This window comes from Oryx dammah, unplaced genomic scaffold (assembly GCF_014754425.2).
Source record: "Oryx dammah isolate SB20612 unplaced genomic scaffold, SCBI_Odam_1.1 HiC_scaffold_21, whole genome shotgun sequence".
NCBI lineage: Eukaryota > Metazoa > Chordata > Mammalia > Artiodactyla > Bovidae > Oryx > Oryx dammah.
In genome coordinates, this window is record NW_024070205.1 from 38,529,935 (window position 1) to 38,551,616 (window position 21,682).

At 53.1% G+C, this 21,682-nt stretch overlaps 1 protein-coding gene across 2 annotated transcripts; it reads right to left on the minus strand.

The window, feature by feature from the left end:
- Window positions 1-10: 10 nt before the first annotated feature.
- Window positions 11-5,281, minus strand: MAD2L2 (mitotic arrest deficient 2 like 2). 2 transcript variants are annotated; one of them, XM_040263438.1, is made up of 9 exons: window positions 5,165-5,281; window positions 4,658-4,709; window positions 4,435-4,553; window positions 3,070-3,141; window positions 2,404-2,504; window positions 1,512-1,606; window positions 1,125-1,198; window positions 578-670; window positions 11-355 (listed from the first exon to the last, which is right to left on the minus strand). In XM_040263438.1, the coding sequence occupies exons 2-9, from the start codon at window positions 4,695-4,697 to the stop codon at window positions 314-316; spliced, it is 636 nt and encodes a 211-aa protein (XP_040119372.1). In that variant the 5' UTR covers window positions 4,698-4,709; window positions 5,165-5,281; the 3' UTR covers window positions 11-313. The 2 variants fall into 2 exon arrangements, with proteins under 2 accessions (XP_040119372.1, XP_040119373.1); XM_040263439.1 differs by having other exon boundaries at window positions 5,175-5,259.
- Between the last annotated feature and the right edge of the window lie 16,401 nt (window positions 5,282-21,682).

Consider the following 21,682-nt stretch of genomic DNA (forward strand, 5'->3'; position numbering starts at 1 on the left):
ACAGCGCAGCTCAGCCCTGGGAGCTCTTTATTGAAACAACTCACAGCACAGCATTTGAGACAGACAGCGTTGGCCAGCTGAATCCCAGAAGGCTGAGAAACTGAGGTCCCAGCATTCTTCCCTGCCCTCCTGGCGGAGAAAGGAGCGATCCTTCCACGAAGGCAACCAGGCCTGAGCAGCCCGGGGCTGGAGGCAGGGGTGGTCCATACACAGAGACAGTAAGAGCACTTGGAATCGGAGGCCCTGCAGCACGGCCCCCAAAGTCCGGCAGTCGTGGCTTTCCTGGGGGGCACTGGGGAGGGCAGGCGCACCCTCAGCTGCTTTTATGCGCCCGCTCTTCTACGTAGAGCTGCATCTGATAGACAGGAACAGACACCATAGTCAGACGGACAACCAGGGCACCTCCTTCGGGGAACCCATAGGGTCTCCGCCCAGGGTGGGGCTGTGTGGCCACCACCAGGGGTTAAGAGAAGAGGGGATTGGGAGCCTTATGCCAGGCATGCCCTGTCATTTCCCCTGAGCCTTTGTCCACAAGCCATCTGGCGAGGCCTCAGCACAGGGGCCCCAAGTGGCTCACCTTTAAGATGTCTGATGTCATGGTCTTTAGAGGTATCAGTCGGGGGTCGTGCATGTGGACATCCTGCTCGTCTGCCAGGATCCAGGGGAAGTCCTGGGGAGGGGACCAAGGGAAAGGTGGCAGGGGGCCGGCCCATTGCCCATCTTCACTTTGCTCCCCGCTCCCCTTCCAGAATTGGCATCCTCAGACCTCAGGAAGCATCAGAGCCACCAGGTAACTGCCGTTGTGCAGATTCCCAGGTTCCCCCACCAGAAAGGCTTAGTCTGTAGATCTGAACTGGCCTGGGGGCCCCAGTGACTCAACATGCCCCAACACCAGTTCAGAAACTGGATCGAGGCTCCTCTCCTCTCAGCGCTGAGTGCCCAGGTGGGGCCCTGACGAGGTGGTGACCACAGAGCTGATGCAGGAGAGCTACTCATGCCAGGCACCGCCATAAGCAGTGTGCTGAGTACCCTGCTGAGGCAACACCCCTGCTCACACAGAACTCTGATTCTCAGCACCTCCCAGCTGTCTCTGCCCACCCTCCTAGACCAGTCCCATCTCTCACCTTGATGACCTGGATCTTCTCCATGTTGCGAGTGGCAGCTTCTCTTGTGTGCACCAGAACGGTGAAGGTACAGCCTAAAGAGGCCAGAGTTCGGTCAAGCCTGGGCCACCCCATGCCTGCCACTGGACACAGCCTTTTCCCACACAGCCTAACTGGCACGGCAGCCCCACAGAGCAGAGTGTGAACCCAGTGCTCAGACAAGACACTCAACAGGGAGACTTAACCCCAGATGGAGTCAATCAGGGAGGCCTCCTCAAGTAGGAGGGTTAAGAGGGGTTCTAAGGCAGGAAGAGAGGAGGCTTGGTGCAGCCAAGTAGGGACCCAAGGACACAGGCCAACAAGGAGCCATGGAAATGCCCCGGGAGGAAGGGGTGGGGACGAGCACACCTGGGGGGTTGTGGTCCAGAACAGCATCACACACACTGATCTTCAGGATGAAGGCTCGGAGCAGCTGCTCCACGTGAGACAGCAGGGAGTCGGAGCTGGGAAGAAGAGAGGAAGAGAGTCTCCCAGCACATGCGCAGCCCCCTCCCCCTGGCAGGCAATCAACCCTGGAAGCAGCCCTGGGGGTACAGAGGGCCTGGTGCTTCTGAGGGCCTGCCTACTTGATTCCACATGGTTAAAATCCTCTGGGGAGTTTAAAACCAAAGCCTTGTCCCATCCCAGGCTAATTAAGTCAGAATTGGGGAGGGGGGAGGGGGGTAGGCGGCGAGCATAAGGAACCCTAGTAGGTGGTTCTAATGTGCAGCCCAGTCTGAGAACCAGGACACCAGGCCAGGAAGGGACAGGGCTTGCTTGAGGCCACACAGCAAGTAGGGACAGATTCTAGTGCCCTGACCTTACCACAGGAAGCCAGCAGCTGACCAGCCCAACACAGCCACCCAAGGTCAACTTCTAGTTGACTATGGACTGGATGCTTGACTGGGAAGTCAGGAAACTGGGTCTGTGTCCTGGCTCTGGGTGACCAGGTCAAGATCATCTGAGAACCAGGACACAGTTGATTGATTTATGCATCTATAAAATGAGGTTGGGACCAGGCATTTGCCAACGCCGTGATTTTCCAGGTGTCATACAGGAGGGTGTTCTGTGTAACCTGTGTGACGTCCACAGAGACTGCTGGGTGGCCAGCTGTGCCTCGGCCACTAACAGGCCTCGTTAAGGTGGCACACCTCACCACGTGTCCTCCCGGGCCTTTAGCAAGGCATTCAGGGGTTGCCTTAAAGGGGTTAGAGTAGGGGTATTGCTAGGGAGCCTGTGGATGGGGAACAAGGCAGCGCACCTGATGGACAGCAGCGGGGGCTGGGTGATTTCAAAGACGAATTTCTCCACTGGGCGGTGCTCCTTGTCCAAAATTACCACCACCACTTTCTCCACATCATTCTGCAAGGACAAGAATCCCCTCCTCCAGAGCTGGGTCCCCGCCTCCCCCTCCCCCACCCACTCCCCTCCCTGCCACCTGCTCCCTGCCCAGGGAAGGTTGGGAAAGACACTCGCACTCCTGCTCAGCTTCCAGGCCCAGAATCCCTGGGATCCCAGAAAGAAGTTGAGCAGGCACCCCAGTGGTACCCATGGAGAGGAAAGGATGCTGGGTCCCATTGTGATGCTAGGATGTCTCAGGGAGCAGAACAGATGGGGGAATCCCTGAAGGGCCAAGCCCAGACAGAACTTGGGGCAGAGGGAGAGAAAGGAGCTTGGGTGAACGACCCCAAACCCTCAAGGCCGGCCCCACTCAGCGAATTCCAGGAACAAAGGCCCAGCCCCAGCATGCCTTGAACATACCCACATGCCCTGGGGCCTGCCCTGGGCAAGGGTGGTCTCCAGAGAGCAGGGAATAGGCTTCTGGGTGTTATTAGTCATATGGGCCTGAAAGGGTCCCAACATTGCCCCATCCTGGAGCATGGAGGGGCACTGGAGGCAGGGTAGGCTGGCGGCCTGGTGTTCTCACCTTCTCCAGGAGCGGCTTGACGCAGTGCAATGTGTCCTGGATATACTGGTTCAGCTCCGGGTGACAGGACATCTACACACAGCCCCCACGATGGCTGGTGAGGTTGCAGCACTGATGGGGGGAACCCTGACACCCTCTCCAGCTGCCCAAGGCCCTGCCTGCCTTTGGAGAAAGGCCCAGCTGTTCCCTAGGGCTCCCCACCAGGAGACAGACTCCCATCATGAGGCTAAGAATTGAACTATCCACAGAGGGGAAGGAGTTAGAAGATCCTAAGAATTCAGTTCCAACATTAGCATTTAATACAGCATTAGGAGCTCCTAAAGCAGGGCCACTGAGCTCCTCCAGAGTCTAAGATGTCTCTAAATTGTGGAGGTTTGAGGATACAGGCGTTTTTCCAGAGAAGGGATTCAGGAATTTAATCCATTTTCAAACATTAAGAATCTGGAACTAAGGACCTGAGTGGCCTCAGGCTTAACTCCTCTTTCCTTACTTCATCTGTGGAAGATCTCATTTAAAAAGAAAAAGGGAGGAGTAAGTGAGGCAAGCACCTAGTATACAGTTTTGTTTAGTTGTTAAGTTGGGTCTGACTCTTGCGACCCCATGGGCTGGAGCCCACCAGGCTCCTCTATCCATGGACTTCTCCAAGCAACTATACTGGAGTGGGTTCCCATTTCCTTCCCCAGGGATTGAACCCAGATCTCCTGCATTGGCAGGTGGATTCTTTACCACTGAGCCACCAGGGAAGTATGCTACACAGTGGGTCCTCAGTAAGTGCTGATTCTTTTTTTTCATTTTCCCTATATATCTTTTTGCTTGTTTTTTTTTTCCCACCCCCCTACCTATATCTTTTAAGCTTCCACCACCTTCCAGTGTTCAGTCATTTGTTCTAATATTTACTGAGTGCTTTCTAAGGGGCAAGAACTTCTAGAGGCTGGTGATATAGTCACATGTATTTACTGCTTCCTCTGCCTTTTAACCTAAAACAAACTGTTACTATTAGGGTAAATGAGAGGAGAGAGAAGGTGCCTGAGCTTATAGGAATCCCCTCCAAACTAACCATTCATCAGCTTCAGGAGACCGCGGCGGGGGGGGGGGGGGAGGGGGGGTGGACTCTAATCAGAGGACCTGGTCACTAGCTGCTGGCAAGGGGAATTCCCAGTTCAGAGAGGAGGGAAGGAGATACCATGGCAGTGAGGGATGGGAGGTTGTGGAGCTATCAGCTGCCTCTGTGAACTAGAAGGCAAGGTCAAGCCGCTGAGGAATGAGGGCGCTGAGCCTGAAGGTGGAAGAGTTAAAAATCCCCTCTCCATCCGCTCTGTCATTCGGGGGTGACCCAGTGCACCCAACCTGGCTGTGGGGGCTCACCTGGACAGGCACGTTGTACTTCTTACGCTTCTGGAAGATGCCCACCGGGTAGACCTCACGCACGTAGAGGATCAGGTGCACCGCCACCTCCAGGAACTCGCAGAGCACATCGGCCACCACTGAGAGAGGGACAGAACCCGGTGCGCTCGTGAAGGGGGGGCAGCCCGCTAGCCCTGGCCCTCCCTCGCCCCCTGCCCCAGGTCCGCAGGTCCAGCCTCCCTACCTTGACCAAAGTTGAGGTCCTGTCTCGTGAGCGTGGTCATCCTTCCCGACACCTGGGGGGTGGGGCAGGAGCTCGTTCCAGAGGCCCAGGCAGCCGCAAGGCCCGCCCACTCCCGCTGCCCCTCTCCTCGACCTGGGAGGGAACCCGGGTAGGGCTGCCCGTCCCTTCTCATAGAACCAGAGCAGCTGGGAAAGCCCAACGTGCCCCCCTCTCCGACGCTTCCCCGCCCCACGCAGGTGTTAGAGCTGGGAGGCAGCCTAACGCCTGCGATCAGCCTCCGTGCACTGGCCGCTTCGGCCTGCAGTCTCGTGGCGCTAGAAAAGGCCAGAGTTGTGCCCGCATAAAAGGGCACAGCAGCGGCCGCAGAGGGAACAACTGGATGCGCAGGGCCGGGAACGTAAAACTGGACACGCGGAAAGCGAAACTAGGCTGGAATTAGGACTTCACCCCCTGAGAGGCTGGATTCCTCCCCTGCTAGAATCCCGCCCCTCCCCTCTCTCCCCGTACCGGCTTCTGCCTCGATTCCCGGCTAGGGGCCCGGCCCCCAGCGAGGGAGACCACCGACCGGGTTACTCCCGCGCGCCTCCCGCTCAACCCGCGGCAGGGGCGCCGCTCCGTGACGTCCGCGGCTCTCCGCCGGGTCCTAACGCCGGGTTCAGCCACGCCCACTCCCCGCTCAGCCAACCACGGGTGCGGGAGGGAGGGGCTGTCAGAGGGGTGGGCCCTGTCAGGGCGCCAAAGTGATCCCAAGTGCGCTGATGCTGCGCCACGCCGCTTCCTTCCAATTAAAAGTGGGCGCAAAAGAAAAACACACACAACTTTGATCTCCACATTGGATTGCGACATATTTTCCTCCTCAGGGGATTTCTCCCGCTTTAGGACGTAAGGGACGAGGGCAGGTAGGTGTTGCTGGTGAGAGCCACTGGAGGTCACAGACGGGCACTCTGGACAGCGACATCTACCGCTAGCTCCAAAGTCACCATCCCCGGAATCTCAGCTGCCCAACCGAAAGCGAATCCGCCGGCTCCGGGGCGGGGATAGGGGAGGGCCGGCGAACACCTGGGACGTCCCCGTTCCCACCCTCATCTGGAGCCTAAATGCAGCCAGTCTTTACCTCCCAAGAAGAAGAAACCTCCCGGGATATGCATCGTAACAATAGCTGACATTTATAGAGCCGTTTCCCAGGTGGCTCAGCGGTAAAGAATCCGCCCGCCCATGCGAGAGACGCAGGAGACAGGGGTTCGATCCCTGGGTGAGGAAGATCCACTGCAGGAGGAAATGGCAACTCACTCCAATGTTCTTGCCTGGATAAGCCCATGGGCAGAGGAGCTACAGGCTACAGTCCATGGGAAGGGGTCTCAGAGTCGAACGTGACTGAGCAGGTACACAAAGCACAAGAACAAGCCAAGTGCCAGAGACTGAGCTAAGTGAACCAGCTCACTAAATTCTCAAAACAATTCCACTGCAACAGTTGCTATTATTGTCCCCATTTTACAGATGAGCCAAACAAGGGTCAGAGGGGTGAAGTAACCTGCCCGAGTTACCTAGCTACTGGGGGAGGGTGTGGACACAGATGTCTTCTGCCACTTCACTTTATAGCCCGAATGTTCCCCAGAGGCATGGACTCTGGAAGGGCTGAGAGGATCCTGGGAAATAATATTAATATTAAAATAATTACTGACATGAACACCCACTATGTTTCAAGTACTGATTTCTTTAATTTTCTCATTAACAATAACAGCCAAGCCTCCATTTTACAGTCCTACTTCATAGATGGTAAAACTGGCTCAGAGATGTTTCCTAATTTGCCCAAATCACACAGCTGGAATACAAACCCAGTTCTGACTTCTACTCTAACTCCAGGGCTTCACCTTATTTTCAACTCCTTTATTTTACAGGTGGAAAAACCAAGGTCAGGGAAGTGGCTGTGGAATTATGGACAACAGACCAGGGACAGAAATCTGGGGATCTTGTCTTTGACCTCCAGGAACACAAAAGCTTGTTATAAATCACGCCCATCTGTTGGTACACAGATCTAGCCAGGAAAGTTTACTGTTTACTGCTTAGTATCAGAAACCTGCACCACTTTCACCCCAGATGCTTTCAAACCTGCATTCACACATTTCATATGGCAGTGGTGATGGGGGAGAGAATAAGTAGCTGGCCCATTAAGCCAAAAATGCTAGCAGAGCATTTCTCAGAAGCAGTCCCAGGAAATCTGCATCAGAATCCCCAGGGAGCCTGTTAAACACTTGGAACCTGGGCTTCCCAGACCTATGAGATCAGTCGGGGTGCACAACAGGGCACTGGCCCTTTAACAAGCTCCCAGGGGCCTGATGCTGAAGAAGGTATGGGAATTGCAACCACCCTAATTGCTTAGGGAAAGTCTGCATTTCATAAAATTGCAATGTTTAACCCAATAGAATGAAGGATTTAATTTAGAAATGGATGTGCCTGGCAGCATATTCTGGGCACAGCAATCCTTCCCAAGATCTGGAGACCCCGCCCACATCACATAGGAGAGGACCATTTCCACATGGAGCCAGCTGAGCAGCTCACTTGTGTGTAGGCAGGTGTCCCCTGGCTCCTTGAGACTTAATCACTGTGGATACTTGGGAAACTGGGGAAAATGAGTGTCCCTCTTTGCCCCTCCCTGAAGGCTGCTCAAGCAGAATTTTCATTGGTAACAGAAAGTGGCAGTCTTAAGGGGGCAATTCCTTGTGAAAAGTCCCTTAGGATGGAGCTCTAGGTAGCAGAAGCTCAGAGCCCAGTTACTCCTTCGGGGTGGCCTCCAAGGCACAATGTAAGTGACCTGGGGACTCATGCCAGTGTTCCTTCCATTGACCCTAAGCTCCAGCCCCCTGCCCTAAGAAGACATAGTGCAAGCCACTCAGAGGTCTCCTGCCACACATGGCTAAAGAACTTCAGAGAAACCTTGGTAGACAAACACCCCAAAACTCACATTTTTCCAATGGGGACACTGAGGTCCAAACAGCTTTGTCTGACCCTGGGGTACCTACCTTGTCAACTAGAAACTGCATAAAAATACCTGTTTGGGGCTTTGGATTCAGAGCTAGCCATAAACAGAGGAAGGGGGGGCTAGGAGACAGATGAGGAGGGATCAAACTAATCTGACTCCATCTCCCAAAAGGCCTCCATCTCATTTGTGAAATGAACAGGCTGGACAGATGTTCACTAAACCTCTGATGACCTCGGGGTTCCAAAGGGGCCAAGACTGGGGATAGGCAGGGGCAGGGGGCCAAATCAGCATGGGACCATGAGAGAGTGCTGTGAGAAGTCATCTGTCACTTCTGTCCACGAGGCATCTGATTTTTCGTATCTTAATCACATCAGCATGATGGATGGTCATGGGACCTAGATTACATTATGGAGTTAATTTATTACATTTTTGAATACCCATTTGCCGGGAGTCTGTTTTTCAAAGTTATTTCCATATTCTTCACCATAACAACAAGATGTAGGAGGGAAACTGGGAAGGAAGGGTAGACATTTAGGAGGAGAAAGAGCTTATTTGCCAACTGCAGCAGGTTCCTGAGGGTCTTCAGTGGGAACAGAAAGAAACTCACTCCCTAGAGACATTTAAATTGAAACTGAGAGAAGATGAGATGTAAGAATTTTGCCAAGACTGCACAGACAAAGGAAGATTCCTGGGGTTCACTGAACAACACACAATGAACGAACAGGGTATAACAACAAGCAATGAAGTGTCCAGACCCCTAAGATGTTTCCTCTCGTTCCCACCAGGATGATCACAGGACATAGCATCCATCCCATCCCTGACTAAGGTTCCCAGGACACCAGACACAGGAAGGCGGGAGGAGCCACAAGAGAGTCAGCCAAGTGTAGCCTGGTGACAATCCCACTGTCACCAGTGGACAGTGCTGACAGTGGGATTCACCGCAATGTTCAGGAACCCAGCCAGCTGGGACGCCCCCTGAGCAGAGGCCCAGTCTCATTCATTCTCTGGGTTCAGCACCTCCCCAGTGCCTGGCCAGATCCAGGTTCTAAATGAACGTGTGTCCAATAAGCGAATGGAAGAATCTGAAGGAATGAAATGATGGTGGATAGTGACTCACTGACACTTGCCTGACGTGAGTCCTTATTGAGTCCAGATGAAGAGCAAAGGCCTTTGATTTCAGTGGATGGGCTCTAGGTGGTGGTATGCAGAGAAGAGCTGCTTTCACAAACAAGCAAGAGCTGCAGAATGCACTCCCCACAGTGCCCCTCACACCCTGCTGCGAGAGGCTGCTGCTTCTCTCCCTACCCCTGCCCCTTAACCAGATGAATCTCGATGTCTTCATCTGTAAAATGGGATCGTGGTAGCACCAATTCCATAGAGTTGAGCAAGGAATACGTGTGATAATGTTTGTAAAGACACAAAGTGTACAACGTCTGGCACGTAAATACCCAATTAATGGCTGTGATGACAATGATATTAAGGTTGACACACACACACCACCTAAGCCCCTAGAGCAAACACTCTGGACCAGCCATCATGCCTTTCAAAACCCCATCCAAAACATCCATAGCTGTGACCCTCTTGCTATTTCCATTTCCCCAGGCAGCCGGCAACCCCCCAAATGCCCTGAAGGGGGACGTGCATCCTCATGGCCCAAGATGCCTAAAGATAAGGAGCTACAGCTGAAATCAGCACCTCTCCCTACTCATCTGGCCTTCTGGTGTGAGGCCGGACTATACACCTGCCCCAGATCCTGAGGTCCACTGCTGACCTCAGACTCAGGGCAGAGCCCTGGCCTTAGCCCAGCAGCACTGGATGGCTTCCAATACATCATCAACCAGGGCAGAGCCCCCACGCCATTTCCTCCCCAAGGTTCTGCTGACTTTCTAGTGTCATTGATCCCCTTGTTGGTCAGGGGGACCTTACAGATAATTTCATCTTGAACTTTGAAACTTTATTCACAGAAGTGCACAGAGACACTAACTGTTATTCACATTTTAGGGATTGCCGGGCCCTCTGAAGTCATCCTGGACCACAGGGTAAGAGATCTTGATCCAGCTCAATTGCAACTTTTTAAAAATAACTGCTTTACTGAGATATAAGTAAATAAATAATAAATATAATTCATTAAAGAATCCTTTTTAAAGCATGCAATATGGTGGTTTTTAATATAGTCACAAAATTGTGCATCCATTGCCAATATCTAATTCTAGAACATTTTCTTTGCTCCAAATAGAAAAACCCACACACATATTGGCAGCCACTTTCCTACTCCCGCCTTCTGCCAACTCCTGGCAACCAACCCCTAGTCTACTTTCTGTCTCTATGGATTTGCCTATTCTGAACATTTCATGTAAATCACACAATACACAGCCTTTTATGTCTGGTCTGTTTCACATAGCATACTGTATTCAAGGTTCATCCAGACTGTGGCATGTATTGGTACTTCATTCCTTTCTGTGGTCAAATAATATTCCACCACATGAATATACCACATTTTGTTTATTCACTCATCAGGCTATGGGTATTTGAGTTGTTTCCACTTTGGCCATTCAAACATGGAGAAACTGAGCCCAGAGTCACAAAACCTGGATGGGACAGGATTCCAGACTTCTAACATCTACCTTTCCCCACAGCATCACTCTGGGAGGGCCCAGAGAACAGAATCCAAAAGATCACCCTACTGATGAATATCCATCACAACAGCATTGGAAACAGAGAAGCCAATAATTCACTTCTGGTTCAGTTAATGCTGGGCCACAGCTTCATCCTGGACAGGGGGAATCATGGCCACTGTCCTCCTCCCAGGCCCAAGCTACCACTGCCTCTTTTCTGCCGAAGTTTCCAGCTGGTCTCCCTGCTTTTGTCTTTGCCAAATGCAGTCTATTCTAAACTTTGGGAATCAGAGCCAATTAGTTAAAACCTAAATCAAATCATGCAGGGTTTCCTTGGTGGCTCAGCGGTAAAGAATCCGCCTACCAATGCAGATTGTATTCGGGTTCAATCCCAGGGTCAGGAAGATTCCTCTGGAGAAGGAAATGGCAACCCGCTCCAGTATTCTTGCCTGGGAAATCCCATAGACAGAGGAATCTGGCAGGCTATACAGTCCATGGGGTCACAAAAGAGTAGAATATGATTTACCAGCTAAACAACAAGTCAGATCATGTCTCTGCTCAGTTCATAACCCAATCCATACTGGAGCCCAACAGGCTGATAATATTCCTATTACAATAACAACAGTCGATAATTTTTCTAGATCATATCCTGTGGGGCCAGGACCTTAGGAACATTATCTCCTTACACAGCCACTGCACTTAATCCTTGATTCTTGAGAGTTAGGGCTAGCGGTGAGCTCAGAGAGGTTAGGCCACTTGAAGGAGAGGGGGAATGGCATCAGAAAAGGAGCCCAGGCATCTAGCCTGACTACAGAGTGAAGCTCTTAAACCTCTGAGCCATAATTTGCCACCCTCCGGAGAAAGAAGACAGTCGAAATAGAGGCCGCTGGGACAGCTCTGGGGGCCAGGCAAGACTGATGCTTCGCGCAAACCGGGCCCGCCCCACCGCTCTTTGATCTTTGGTGTGCTGGTGGCTCCACTGACCCCGCCGTGAGTTATGGGGGCCGCGGGACCATACATAGCATTCCTGGACTCCCGGGGTCGGCACTCTGTGAGTGATGAATGAGCCGGCCCCGAGCGCTGGCTTTGTCCTGCCTGGACCGGGTTTTGGAGCGTCAGACCTATTTTGGACCGGGCGTGGCAAGAGGCGGACTGTGTGTGTGTGTGTGTGTGTGTGTATGTGTGTGTTTGTGTGTGTGTTAAGTAGGGGGACTGTCTTTTTCCCCTTCCCTCCCAGGGTGTGAGAGTGGGAAAGGGGCTCTAGTCCAGCTGTCACTGCGCCCGAGTCTCATCTGATAACGCTTTGAAGACCCCCTAGAATCCCACATGGAAGAGCGACCCCTCCCAGAACCTCGCCCCCAACTCCGCTCACTTTCCGAGGCTGCAAAGGCCCCGCGGTGCCTGGTTCCGCCTTCCTCGTACCGGGCGTTTCTTCCGTCCCATTTGACAGCCTAGGCGGAATAATCCTTTTGGAGAACCGCCGGCCCCTGCTCGGCTAGACTCGCTGCAGCTAAGCGCTCAGCCCCAATTCATTGTTGGGGTCCGCCAGGGACCCCCTGCCGCGGCCCTTTGTCGCCCGCTCCCGGACGGGCCGCTCCAGAGGCGCCACCGCTGCCCGCGCCCCGCCCGTCCCACGCGCCCCGGGCCGCGCCGAGGCGGCTCTTATGCACCGGGAGGAGTGGGCCCGCCTCTCCCGGTGCCCGCAAGGCCGCCCGGCTGCGCCCGCCTTTGTCTACCTTCTTTGTCTGCCCCGCGCCCTCGCGGCGGCGGCGGCGGCTAGGCCTCTAGGGAGTCGGACCGGAACGCCGAGCGCAGCTGGCAAGGGCGCGCTGACCGGGAGCGCGCTGGGCCCGGCTCGGCCCAGGGCTGCCCCTCGGCTGGGGGCAGCGGAGCCCTCTCCCCGCCACCCCTCCCTCTTCCCTCCCCGTGTTCCCGCCCCCTTCCCTCCCGCCCGCCCCCCTCCCCCTTCCCTCCAGCCCCGCTCAGCCTCGGCACATCCTCCTGCCGCCCGCGCACCTCTCCTCGAGGTCCTGGCTTCGCGGCTCTGCCCTCTGCTGCGCTCGGCTTCCGCAGGCGCTCGGCCCCGAGCCCCTCGGCCCCCGCCCCGCCGGTCAGACAGGTAAGGCATGGCCTTGGCCCGCCCCCGGCCCCGCCCTCCCGCCTCACCTGGTTGCGCGCCCGGACAAAGGTGGGCTACCTGGAGCGCTCAGGAGCCAGGCGCGCTGGGGACTGAGGCTGGAAGTGAGGATGCTGCTTTCTTCCCTGTCCTCCTGGCCCTCGGACACGTCGGTCGGTGGGTCCGCTGCCTCCTCTCCTCGACGCGTCTCCCCTCAGCTCCTGGCTCTGCTCCTTGGCTCCTCGTCTGCCCACCTTCCTCCGGTCACCGACTTTTCCACCTTCTGACACTGCCTCGTGTGAGCCCTCGCCTCGCTCTCCCGGACTCATTTTTCGCCCACTCTCCTCCTCCGCACTAGCCTTCTCGCTGTGGGATCCGGTCTCTCTTTGTCTCTCTGTCTCTGAGTCTCCGGGTGGTCTCTCGGGCTGAGGATCCCAGTCTGACGTTGTTTGAAGAAGCTCGAAAGACTCCCCGAGCCCCGGGCAGAGCTGGCAGGAGTGTCCTCGGCTTTTAGCGAGGCTACCTACGGGGCTGGAGTGTGCGCAGGGAGAGGGAGGCTCTAGGTGCGCCCCCGCCCCGGCCAGCACTGCGGGTGGTCCCGCGCCCTCCCCGACCCGGGTCAGTTCCACGCCCTAGTGATCCCGACGAGGCTGGGCTAGGTCTTCTGGCCTCGGTTCAGGCCCTCTCCCTGCCCACTGCCTGCTTTTCTCCAACCGCGCACCGGGGTCTCAGACCCCTGAGGGAACCAGGTTTGAGACGTGAGGCCTCTTGGGTTTCCCGCTAAGTCCTCCCTTGCTCCACTGGGTGCTCCCTCGGGCCTCGCTTCGGTCTGCTCTTTCTTGCTCAGAGCACTCTTCCAAGCTGCCCACCTCCCAGCCTGGTGGCATGGAAGAAGTGCCCTAGTGTTGGTTCAGTACCCCTCCGGAGTCAGGCAGACGGAGTCTGAGGGACAAATCCTGGACAAAGGAACGTACTTCTCTGAGCCTCAGTGTCCCCTTGATAACTTGGGGATAATAGCACCTACCTACAGGGATGTGTGTGGAAACGGTGAAAAACCGTATGGAATGTTAGTGCAGCACGCACTTGGTGGCCATGGGTGATTCTACAGTCTCTGGGTGGGTGGGGAGGAGGCTCCACAGAAAGGGGGAAATGGATCCAAAATTCAAGGCTTAGAGACCCTGAAAAGAAACCTGACTATGGCCCCTCCCCTATCACAATCACCTCCCCCTACACACTCTTCCAGGCACTCTTCTCTCTTTCTCTCCCTCCTCTTCTCTCCTTGTCCTAAAATCAGAGCTTAAAAATCAGAATAAAAAGGGCCTCTGCTTTCAAAATGAGATCAGTGTGGCTGTTGATGTTGCCAACAGCTGGTCATTGATTGAGAGACATCCGTGTGCCTCATTGCCAATTTCGAATCTCCATCTTGCACCCATTTCTTTTTGTTTGTTTGTTTTTAAAAAATATGTATTTATTTGGCTGCACCAGGTTGCAGTTGCAGTATGTGGGATCGAGTTCCCTGACGAGGGATGGAACCTGAGCGCCCTGCACTGGGAGTGCAGAGTCTTAGCCACTGGGCCACCAGGGAAGCCCCTCCATTTCTTTTTCAGTGTCTCTCACTCACAAGCCACTTCCTTTCCTCTGGGGGGATTGTCTTTTGGACCCTGAACCTGCTGGGGAATCACTCAAACCCTCTGACCACCTGTGTCATCACGACAGGTGGCACACGACTCCCGGAGTCAAGCAGTGATGTGGACTTAGTGGCATAATGCGGGCAACTTTATAACATCTCCTGACTGGCAGGTTCTGGATTCTCCTAGCTGAGTTTTTCAGCCCCAGCCAGGACTGGCAGCCAGAGCCTTTCTCTTTAGAGAGGCAAGAATGGGACTGAGAACACACACACCAACACGTATACCGTCCAGATTCCTGTTTACCATCCTTCCTGCCACTTTCATTGCCTTCCTCACCATTCAGTTCACCCCTCTCCCTATCCCTAAACCCCTCAATGGCTCTTTGTTTCCACTAAATTAACGACCTTGCCTGCCTCCCACCACGTCCCCATCAGCATCAGAGTTTTCAGCCATGATAGAAGGCTGATCATCTCCATGCCCTGATGGACTCCGAACTCTTCCCTCTATCTGAAATGTCTCCCCTTGCAGGCCAAGGTCAGATGGCCCATCCCGGGGGAAGCCCTCCTGCTCCCCCTTTGCCTCCCTGTCTCTCCTGGGCTGCACTTCCCTGGGCGGGGTGGGTCTTGTTCCACTTATGGTCCCAGTGCCTGAGACACAGCAGGTGCTCTGTCCATATTTGTTCTGATGAATGGAATCCTTGGCTAAGGGGACAGGGATGAAAATTGCAAACCACAGGTTATCCCTGGGTTCCACTGGGTCCTGCTGGCCAGGCCAGGGGCAGAGTGGGCTCTAGAGCAAAGGACCAGAGCTGGGGCAGTTGGAGAGGGAGCAATTCTCCTGGAAAGTCCTTGTGGCACCAGGGCCTCTGCGTGTCTCCGAAGTTGAGGATGATTTTTGTGCCTGATTGTAACAGAGGAAATAGACCAGACAGGGAAGCAGCTGCCTGAATTCAACAGACTAGCTTAGCAGCTCTGTGGCCTGCACCTTCACTTGTTTCAGCCAGAGACGTGACAGAGCAGAGATTTTGCATCCTGGCCTCCCTGATTCTGCGTTCTGGGGTAAGCAAGAGCTGGGCATGTTCCTGGGGTGGGGAGGAGTCATCGGGCATCACTCCAGTCGCTCCTTCAGGTGAGATTCCCTTCTCTTGTTGCTCCATGCCCTCTGCTTGTCCAACCCCAGCTCTTCCTCTCAAGGGGGCCAGTGGAGCACACGTCTCCCCAGGAAAGACCCTGCCCCCACGCCAGGTCCCAGCTTTGGCAGCCACTCACCCCCAACTACAACACCATGGCCTGGCATTGACTGTCTGAGACACTTCCCTGAGTGGGTATGGGGGCACAAGTGCTAGAATCCAGAGCAGCTAGGATGATATAATTGCAGACCTCAAGTTTTTAGGAGCCCCCTCTGTGCCAGCCTCTGGGGTAAGGCCCCCATTTTGTCATATCTAAAAGTCACAGCATCGGCACTGGTATTAGTTACTGAGTAAGCATGAGACATCATGGTCAAAATGTGGCCTTTGAAATCAGGTGGCCACAAGTTCAAATCCCCACTCTCCCATTCACTCTACTGTGTAATCTTGAGCAAATCCTTCAAATCTTTGTCCTGATGTTGATCCACTGTTACTGTCATTATTACCTGAAAAATATTGTCCACTTCAAGGGGCTAAATTAGATAATACACATAAAGCCCTAAGTCTTAAGAATAGTCGATGCCCTGTAAATAATACCCAAACAAACACTGACTTTTCAGATGTGGGACTGAAGCCCAGAAAGGTTAGTTGGCTTGCCCAGGGTCACACAGCTATTAAATGCTGGAGCCAGGATGCACAGCCAGGCTTGCCTGACTCCAGGTGTCTTCCTACCCGACACTGGCCTCTTCCAGAACTGACAGCAGGCATTTTATCACTTGCTGATTAAGTGATGGGTCCAACAAAATTGTCTGGGAAACAAGATAATGACAATTGGGGGATGATGGCACCAAGGAGATGGCTTAGGAGAGGAGGAGGAGGGCTGGCCAGTACCTGTAATGTAGCAGGAGATAGGATTCCTCCCACTTTCCCCCAAAATAATACCCTTATATAGATTTTTTTTGAGGTGTGAGGCCTTGGGAGGGTGGGAATTCCCAAGGCTGCTGATGGAAAAAATAAAAGCAGATGGAGCTGCCCCTGTGGGGAAGCCAAACCTCATTTGCCAAGACAATGGTCCCCTCCAGGCGGGCCTGGGCCTGTGCTGACCTGCCCCACCGAAGCCATCAATCACCCCACTGAGTTCTGAGGACTCGGCTACCTGTGTCCACCCCCCGCACTTGCAGGCACAGATGCACGAACACTTCCAGGAACCCACCCCCATGCCCCACGCCCGCTCTTCCCCCTCCTCATAATAACAGCAGCTACTGTTTATTGCACCCTTACTGTGTACCACTCACTGTATACCTTTACCTCCCTTCATTCTCGAAACCTCCAGCATTTTACAGGAGAGGAAACTGAGGCTCAGAGGGGTTAAATGACTTGACCGGGGTCACACAGCTCTTTTCGCTCTGTTGAGGGGGCTCTCCCATGGCTCAGATAATGAGTTTGGATTGACATGTGTGTGTTTGAATCAGTAATAATTATGTCTGTGCCTCCCTCTGTCACTGGGTCTGCGGCCTCCCTGCTGGGTCAGAGTGGGGACCTCTAGATGGCAAAGACTGTGTTTTTACCAAGATTAGAAGCTCCCTCCAGCAAAGTTTTCCCCATGTCCTGGGAACATCTGAGGCCAGAGTTGTGGGTCCCCTTGCAGACTGGGAAATCCCTAAGGGAAGCAGTCAGATCTCCCCCCATTAGACTGGAGGCTTCCTGGGGCAGAGGCTGCTTTTCTTACTCAAACCAGAGCTCCCTGAGGACAGCAGCTGTGTCTCATAAGTCTTAGAGTCCTCTAAGGTGAGACCTAGATCTTCCCTGTTAACCATGAGAGCTCCCCAGGGCAGGGCTTCTGTCCCAGTCAGAGTTTCCTGGCTGTTTCCAGAACCAGGGACCAGGTGTTCAGACTGGAGCATCTTCCCTTGCATGGCACCCAGGCTCTGCACCCAGAGGGGATCAGCAAGTGTTGACTACCTGATGTTACTCTCCATCCTGGTGCTGCATGGTCAAGAAGCAGAATTCTCTGTGTGAAGCCGGGTTGGCAGATCTGTGAGGGATGGGTGGGGTCTGGCTGTTCTGAGGCCTGGGGAGGGGCTGAGAGGCTCCTTCCTGTTGAACAGGTGTCACTTGAAGGGTGCAGAGCCTCAGAGAGGCAGGGTAGATGGGTAGGGACTAGCTCAGCACTGTCAGGGTCAACCTGCCAACAAGCACCCTCCACCCAGGTCAGCTGTTTCAAGTCTCACCCCCAACACCCCCCAGTAAGCTCATCTTTGCTACCTTCCCACCCACCTACACTGCCTGAGTTCCTTCCGTACCTAGAAATGTCCCCTCCCCCAAACACACAGAAGTTCTAATTTCCTAAATAGTCAAATCTCATGACAGGTTAATAATCCCATTTCACAGACAGGGAAATTATGACTCATGATGAGGTGTGATGGTGGGAGGGATTGTGGGAGGGGCTAGAGAGGCAAAATCTGGTCCGAAATTGCCTTAGGAGGAGCCCAGCTGGTGAAATTAAGATCCAGCTCCCCCTCCTCCACCCTCCCTGAGGACAGAACTATTTTGTGACTGTTTATTTATTTGTTTATTTTTGGCTGTGCTGGTTCTTTGTTCCTGCACAAGCTTTTCTCTAGTTGCGGCGAGCAGGGGCTACTCTCCAGCTGAGTTGTGTGGGCTTTTCATTGCTGTGACTTCTCTTCCTACAGAGCATGAACTCTAGGGCAAGCAGGCTTCAGTAGTTGTGGCTCTGGGCATTAGAGCACAGGCTCAATAGCTGTGACACACAGGCTTAGTTGCCCCAAGGCATGTAGGATCTTCCTGGACCAGGGATCGAACCCATGTCTCCTGCATTGGCAGGCAGATTCTTTACCACTGAGCTACCAAGGAAACCTAACATAACTATTTTGATTGAACAATTACAACTTCTCATTTTCCAGCCCTGGGGGAATCAACTCCCCTTAAAGAATACAGGAATCTGCTCCTAGGGAACCAGGACCTCTAAGACCCCCACCCCCAACTGGAATTCCAGATTTGTGGAGCTGACTGCCCAGGAGCCCCACTGTTCTAAGCAGAAGTGGGGACTTGGGGATGGCCAGCTCCACTGTTCAATTCCAACCATTCCAGGAAGTGTATGACGGAGTCATGAGGAGGCATCAGAGGGAAGAGTCTGGCCGATCAGTCCCAAGTTAGAGCATTCCTTCTAACAAAGTCTGTCCTGAGCACTACTGAGTTGGGGTTCTGGGCTTACAAACACTGCCCCTGGGGCTCCCAGGTGTGAGAGTGAGGCGAAAGTTCTTTGTGTATAAAGGAGCTGATCTCTGTCTGCTCTATGTGTTGTGGAAATGTCCCCTGAAGAGTTTTAAGCTGGAAAGCTAGTGATCCGATTTGCCCTTCTGATCACAAAGCTGAAAATGTTTTGGTGATAAGCCAGGGCCAGGGCAGACAGCAGCAAAGGAAGTTGTCTGGGTTATCGGAAACATGGCAGGGAACGTGGCATGGCAGGGAACGCGGCACCCACTTGGAGCCCAGTCTGACCCGAGACTGCTGCTCTGAAGGACAGAATTCAGCCCTTTAGGGTCAGGGTCCCCAGAGGGGAATGGTGAGATGCCCAGAAGGCCACAAAGCCCCAGACCCACTTCTCCCGTGAGCTGGGAGGGCTCAACACCTGAGCCCAAGAATACTGACTCCCAGACTACCCCAGAGTAAGGCTGGGTTCTCTCAAGGGAACAAGATCCCCATGGAGATGTTTCTTGACTTCTCAAGGATAGAGGTCTCTTCTAGTCCAGGTTTAGCAGAAGGCAGCTACCTTCCAGTTTCTTTCTTTCTTCTGTTTATTTTATTTAGTCTTGGCTACACTGGGTCTTTGTTGCTGCGTGCAAGCTTTTTCTAGTTGTGGCGAGCCGGGGCTTCTCCCTAGTAGCAGTGCTCGGGCTTCTCATTGCAAGGGCTTCTCTTGTTGCAGAGCTTGGGCTCTAGGGTAGGCGGGCTTTAGTAGTTGCACCTCGTGGGCTCTGTAGTTGTGGCACACAGGCTTAGTTGCCCTGTGGTGTGTTGGAACTTTGTTCCCCGACCAGGGATCAAACCTGTGTCCCCTGCCTTGGCAGGTGGATTCCTAACTCGACCACCAAGGAAGTCCCGACCTTCCAACCTCTTATGAGTTAAGGAGGGTTAGAATGTTTCTGTGTGGAGCATCATTTTAAGACCTGAGCTGTGGCCAGGGATGTGGCAGGAATTAGAACCCTTCTCTCTCCATTTCCCTGACCCCCCAGGACTGTGCACCCCTTTCTGAGGAGCCTTTGAAAGATAGGTGTGCCCTAGTCATCCCAGAGACCCCAGTGCTGGTCTCAGGATGTCCATCCCGGCAGCTCGGTGGATTAGGATCTCACCTGTGCTGGAGGTTAGGCATGATTGGAGAGGTGGCCAGAGCAAGGCAGAGCTTCTCCAAAATCAAGTGAGAGGGAGGGCTGGCCCAGGAGTGAACTTCTTATCATCACACATGATTGTGTTTTATTTTCTCTCTCTCTCTTTTCTTTTTTTTTTGGCAAGGAGCTTGTGGGAGCTTAGTCCCAGCCAAAGACTGGACCCATGCTCTCTGAAATGAAAGTGCAGAGTCCTAACCACTGGACCATCAGGGAAGTCCCACATATTGTCTTTGAACATTCACAGATATGTCCTGTGAATTCATGCTACTTTGACACTTGTCCCTGGCCCCTGGGGGCTCACTCCAGAACCAGGAGGATATGAGATGTCATCCCTTCCCACAGGGGGCTGTCAGTTGGACGGACAAACAGATGGAGGATCTTGTCACCATGGATCATAAATTCCCAGGCTCCCTTGGCAGAGGGCCCTGAAGACCATTTAATCTAACTAATCTACTAATCCAGTAGTCTGCTTCTGCTATACTTCCCATCTGTTTTATTTATTTATTGAGCAGCACCGATCATTTCCCATGAAATCTTATCCATAATCCCAGATGTTCAGTTGCTGAGTTGTGCCCAACTCTTTGTGACCCCATGGACTGCAGCATGCAAGGCTTCCTTGTCCTTCACGATCTCCCAGAGTTTGCTCAAGCTCACGTCCACTGAGTCGGTGGTGCCATTCAAGCATCTCTTCCCCTGTTGCCCCCTTGTCCTGCTGCTCTCAATCTTTCCCAGCATCGGGGTCTTTTCTAGTGGGTCGGCTCTTCACATCAGGTATCCAAAGTATTGGAGCTTCAGCATCAGTCCTTCCAATGAATATTCAGGGTTGATTACCTTTAGGATTGACTGGTTTGATCTCTTTGCAGTCCAAAGGACTCTCAAGAATCTTTTCTAGCACCACAGTTCAAAAACATCAATTCTTCTGTGCTCAGCCTTCTTTATGGTCCAGCTCTCACATCCATACATGACTTTTAGAAAACCATAGCTTTGACTATATGGACTTTTGTCAGCAAAGCAATGTCTCTGCTTTTTAATATGCTGTCTTGTTTTGTCATAGCTTTTCTTTGTCTTTTAATTTCATGGCTACAGTCACCATCCAAAGTGATTTTGGAGCACAAGAAAATAAAGTCTGTCACTGTTTCCATTTTTTCCCCATCTATTTGCCATGAAGTGATGGGACCAGATGCCATGATCTTAGTTCTTTGAATGCTGAGTTTTAAGTCAGCTTTTTCCCTCTCCTCTTTTACCTTCAACAAGAGGCTCTTTAATCTCAGTACTAAGACCAAAAAGGCATGATTTTAAGAGCAGTGTGGCACCCCACCACCACCACTAATTTCTTCCCCAAATCAAAAATTTTTTTCCATCTCATGAAGATACAACTTCAAGCCCTACTTTCACCAGACTGTCTTCAGCCTCTCCTCCCTGGAGATGCAGTGCAACCTCTGTGACGCCCAAGGTACCATATTGCCTACTTTAAAGTAAATCAGTGACAAAAAGAGAAGCTATCCTCAATGGCGTAAAAGAAGACAGTGGATGTCAGTTGCATTTGTCAATATGAAGTGGAGCCTCTAACTGGCTTTGGTCGTTGGTGCCCAGAAAATCCTGGAGGGTGTAAATAAGTTGTAGCAAATGTCAACAGTTCTTTTAAACTGCTCACATTTCATCCCTGGAACTCTCTTCACTGACCCAGGAGAAGCCCAAGTTATGGTGGGGCTGTGCCCGAGTTAAAATTGGGTAGAGAACGCATTTGAGAGTGGCTGTTGCTTCCCAGGTTATGCTAGTGGTAAAGAGCCTGCCTGCCAATGCAGGAGACAGAAGAGACGTGGGTTGGATCCCTGGGTTGGGAAGATCCCCTAGAAGAGGCATGGCAACCCACTCCAGTATTCTTGCCTGGAGAATCCCATGGTCAGAGGAGCCTGGCAGGCTACAGACCACGGGCTCACAAAGAGACGGACACGACTGAAGTTTACCTACAGTATAGGCTTCCCTAATAGCTCAGTTGGTAAAGAATCTGCCTACAATGCAGGAGATCCTGGTTTGATTCCTGCGTTGGGAGGATGCCCTGGAGAAGGAGTAGGCTACCCACTCCAGTATTCTTGAGCTTCCCTTGTGGCTCAGCTGGTAAAGAATCCACCTGCAATGTTGGAGACCTGG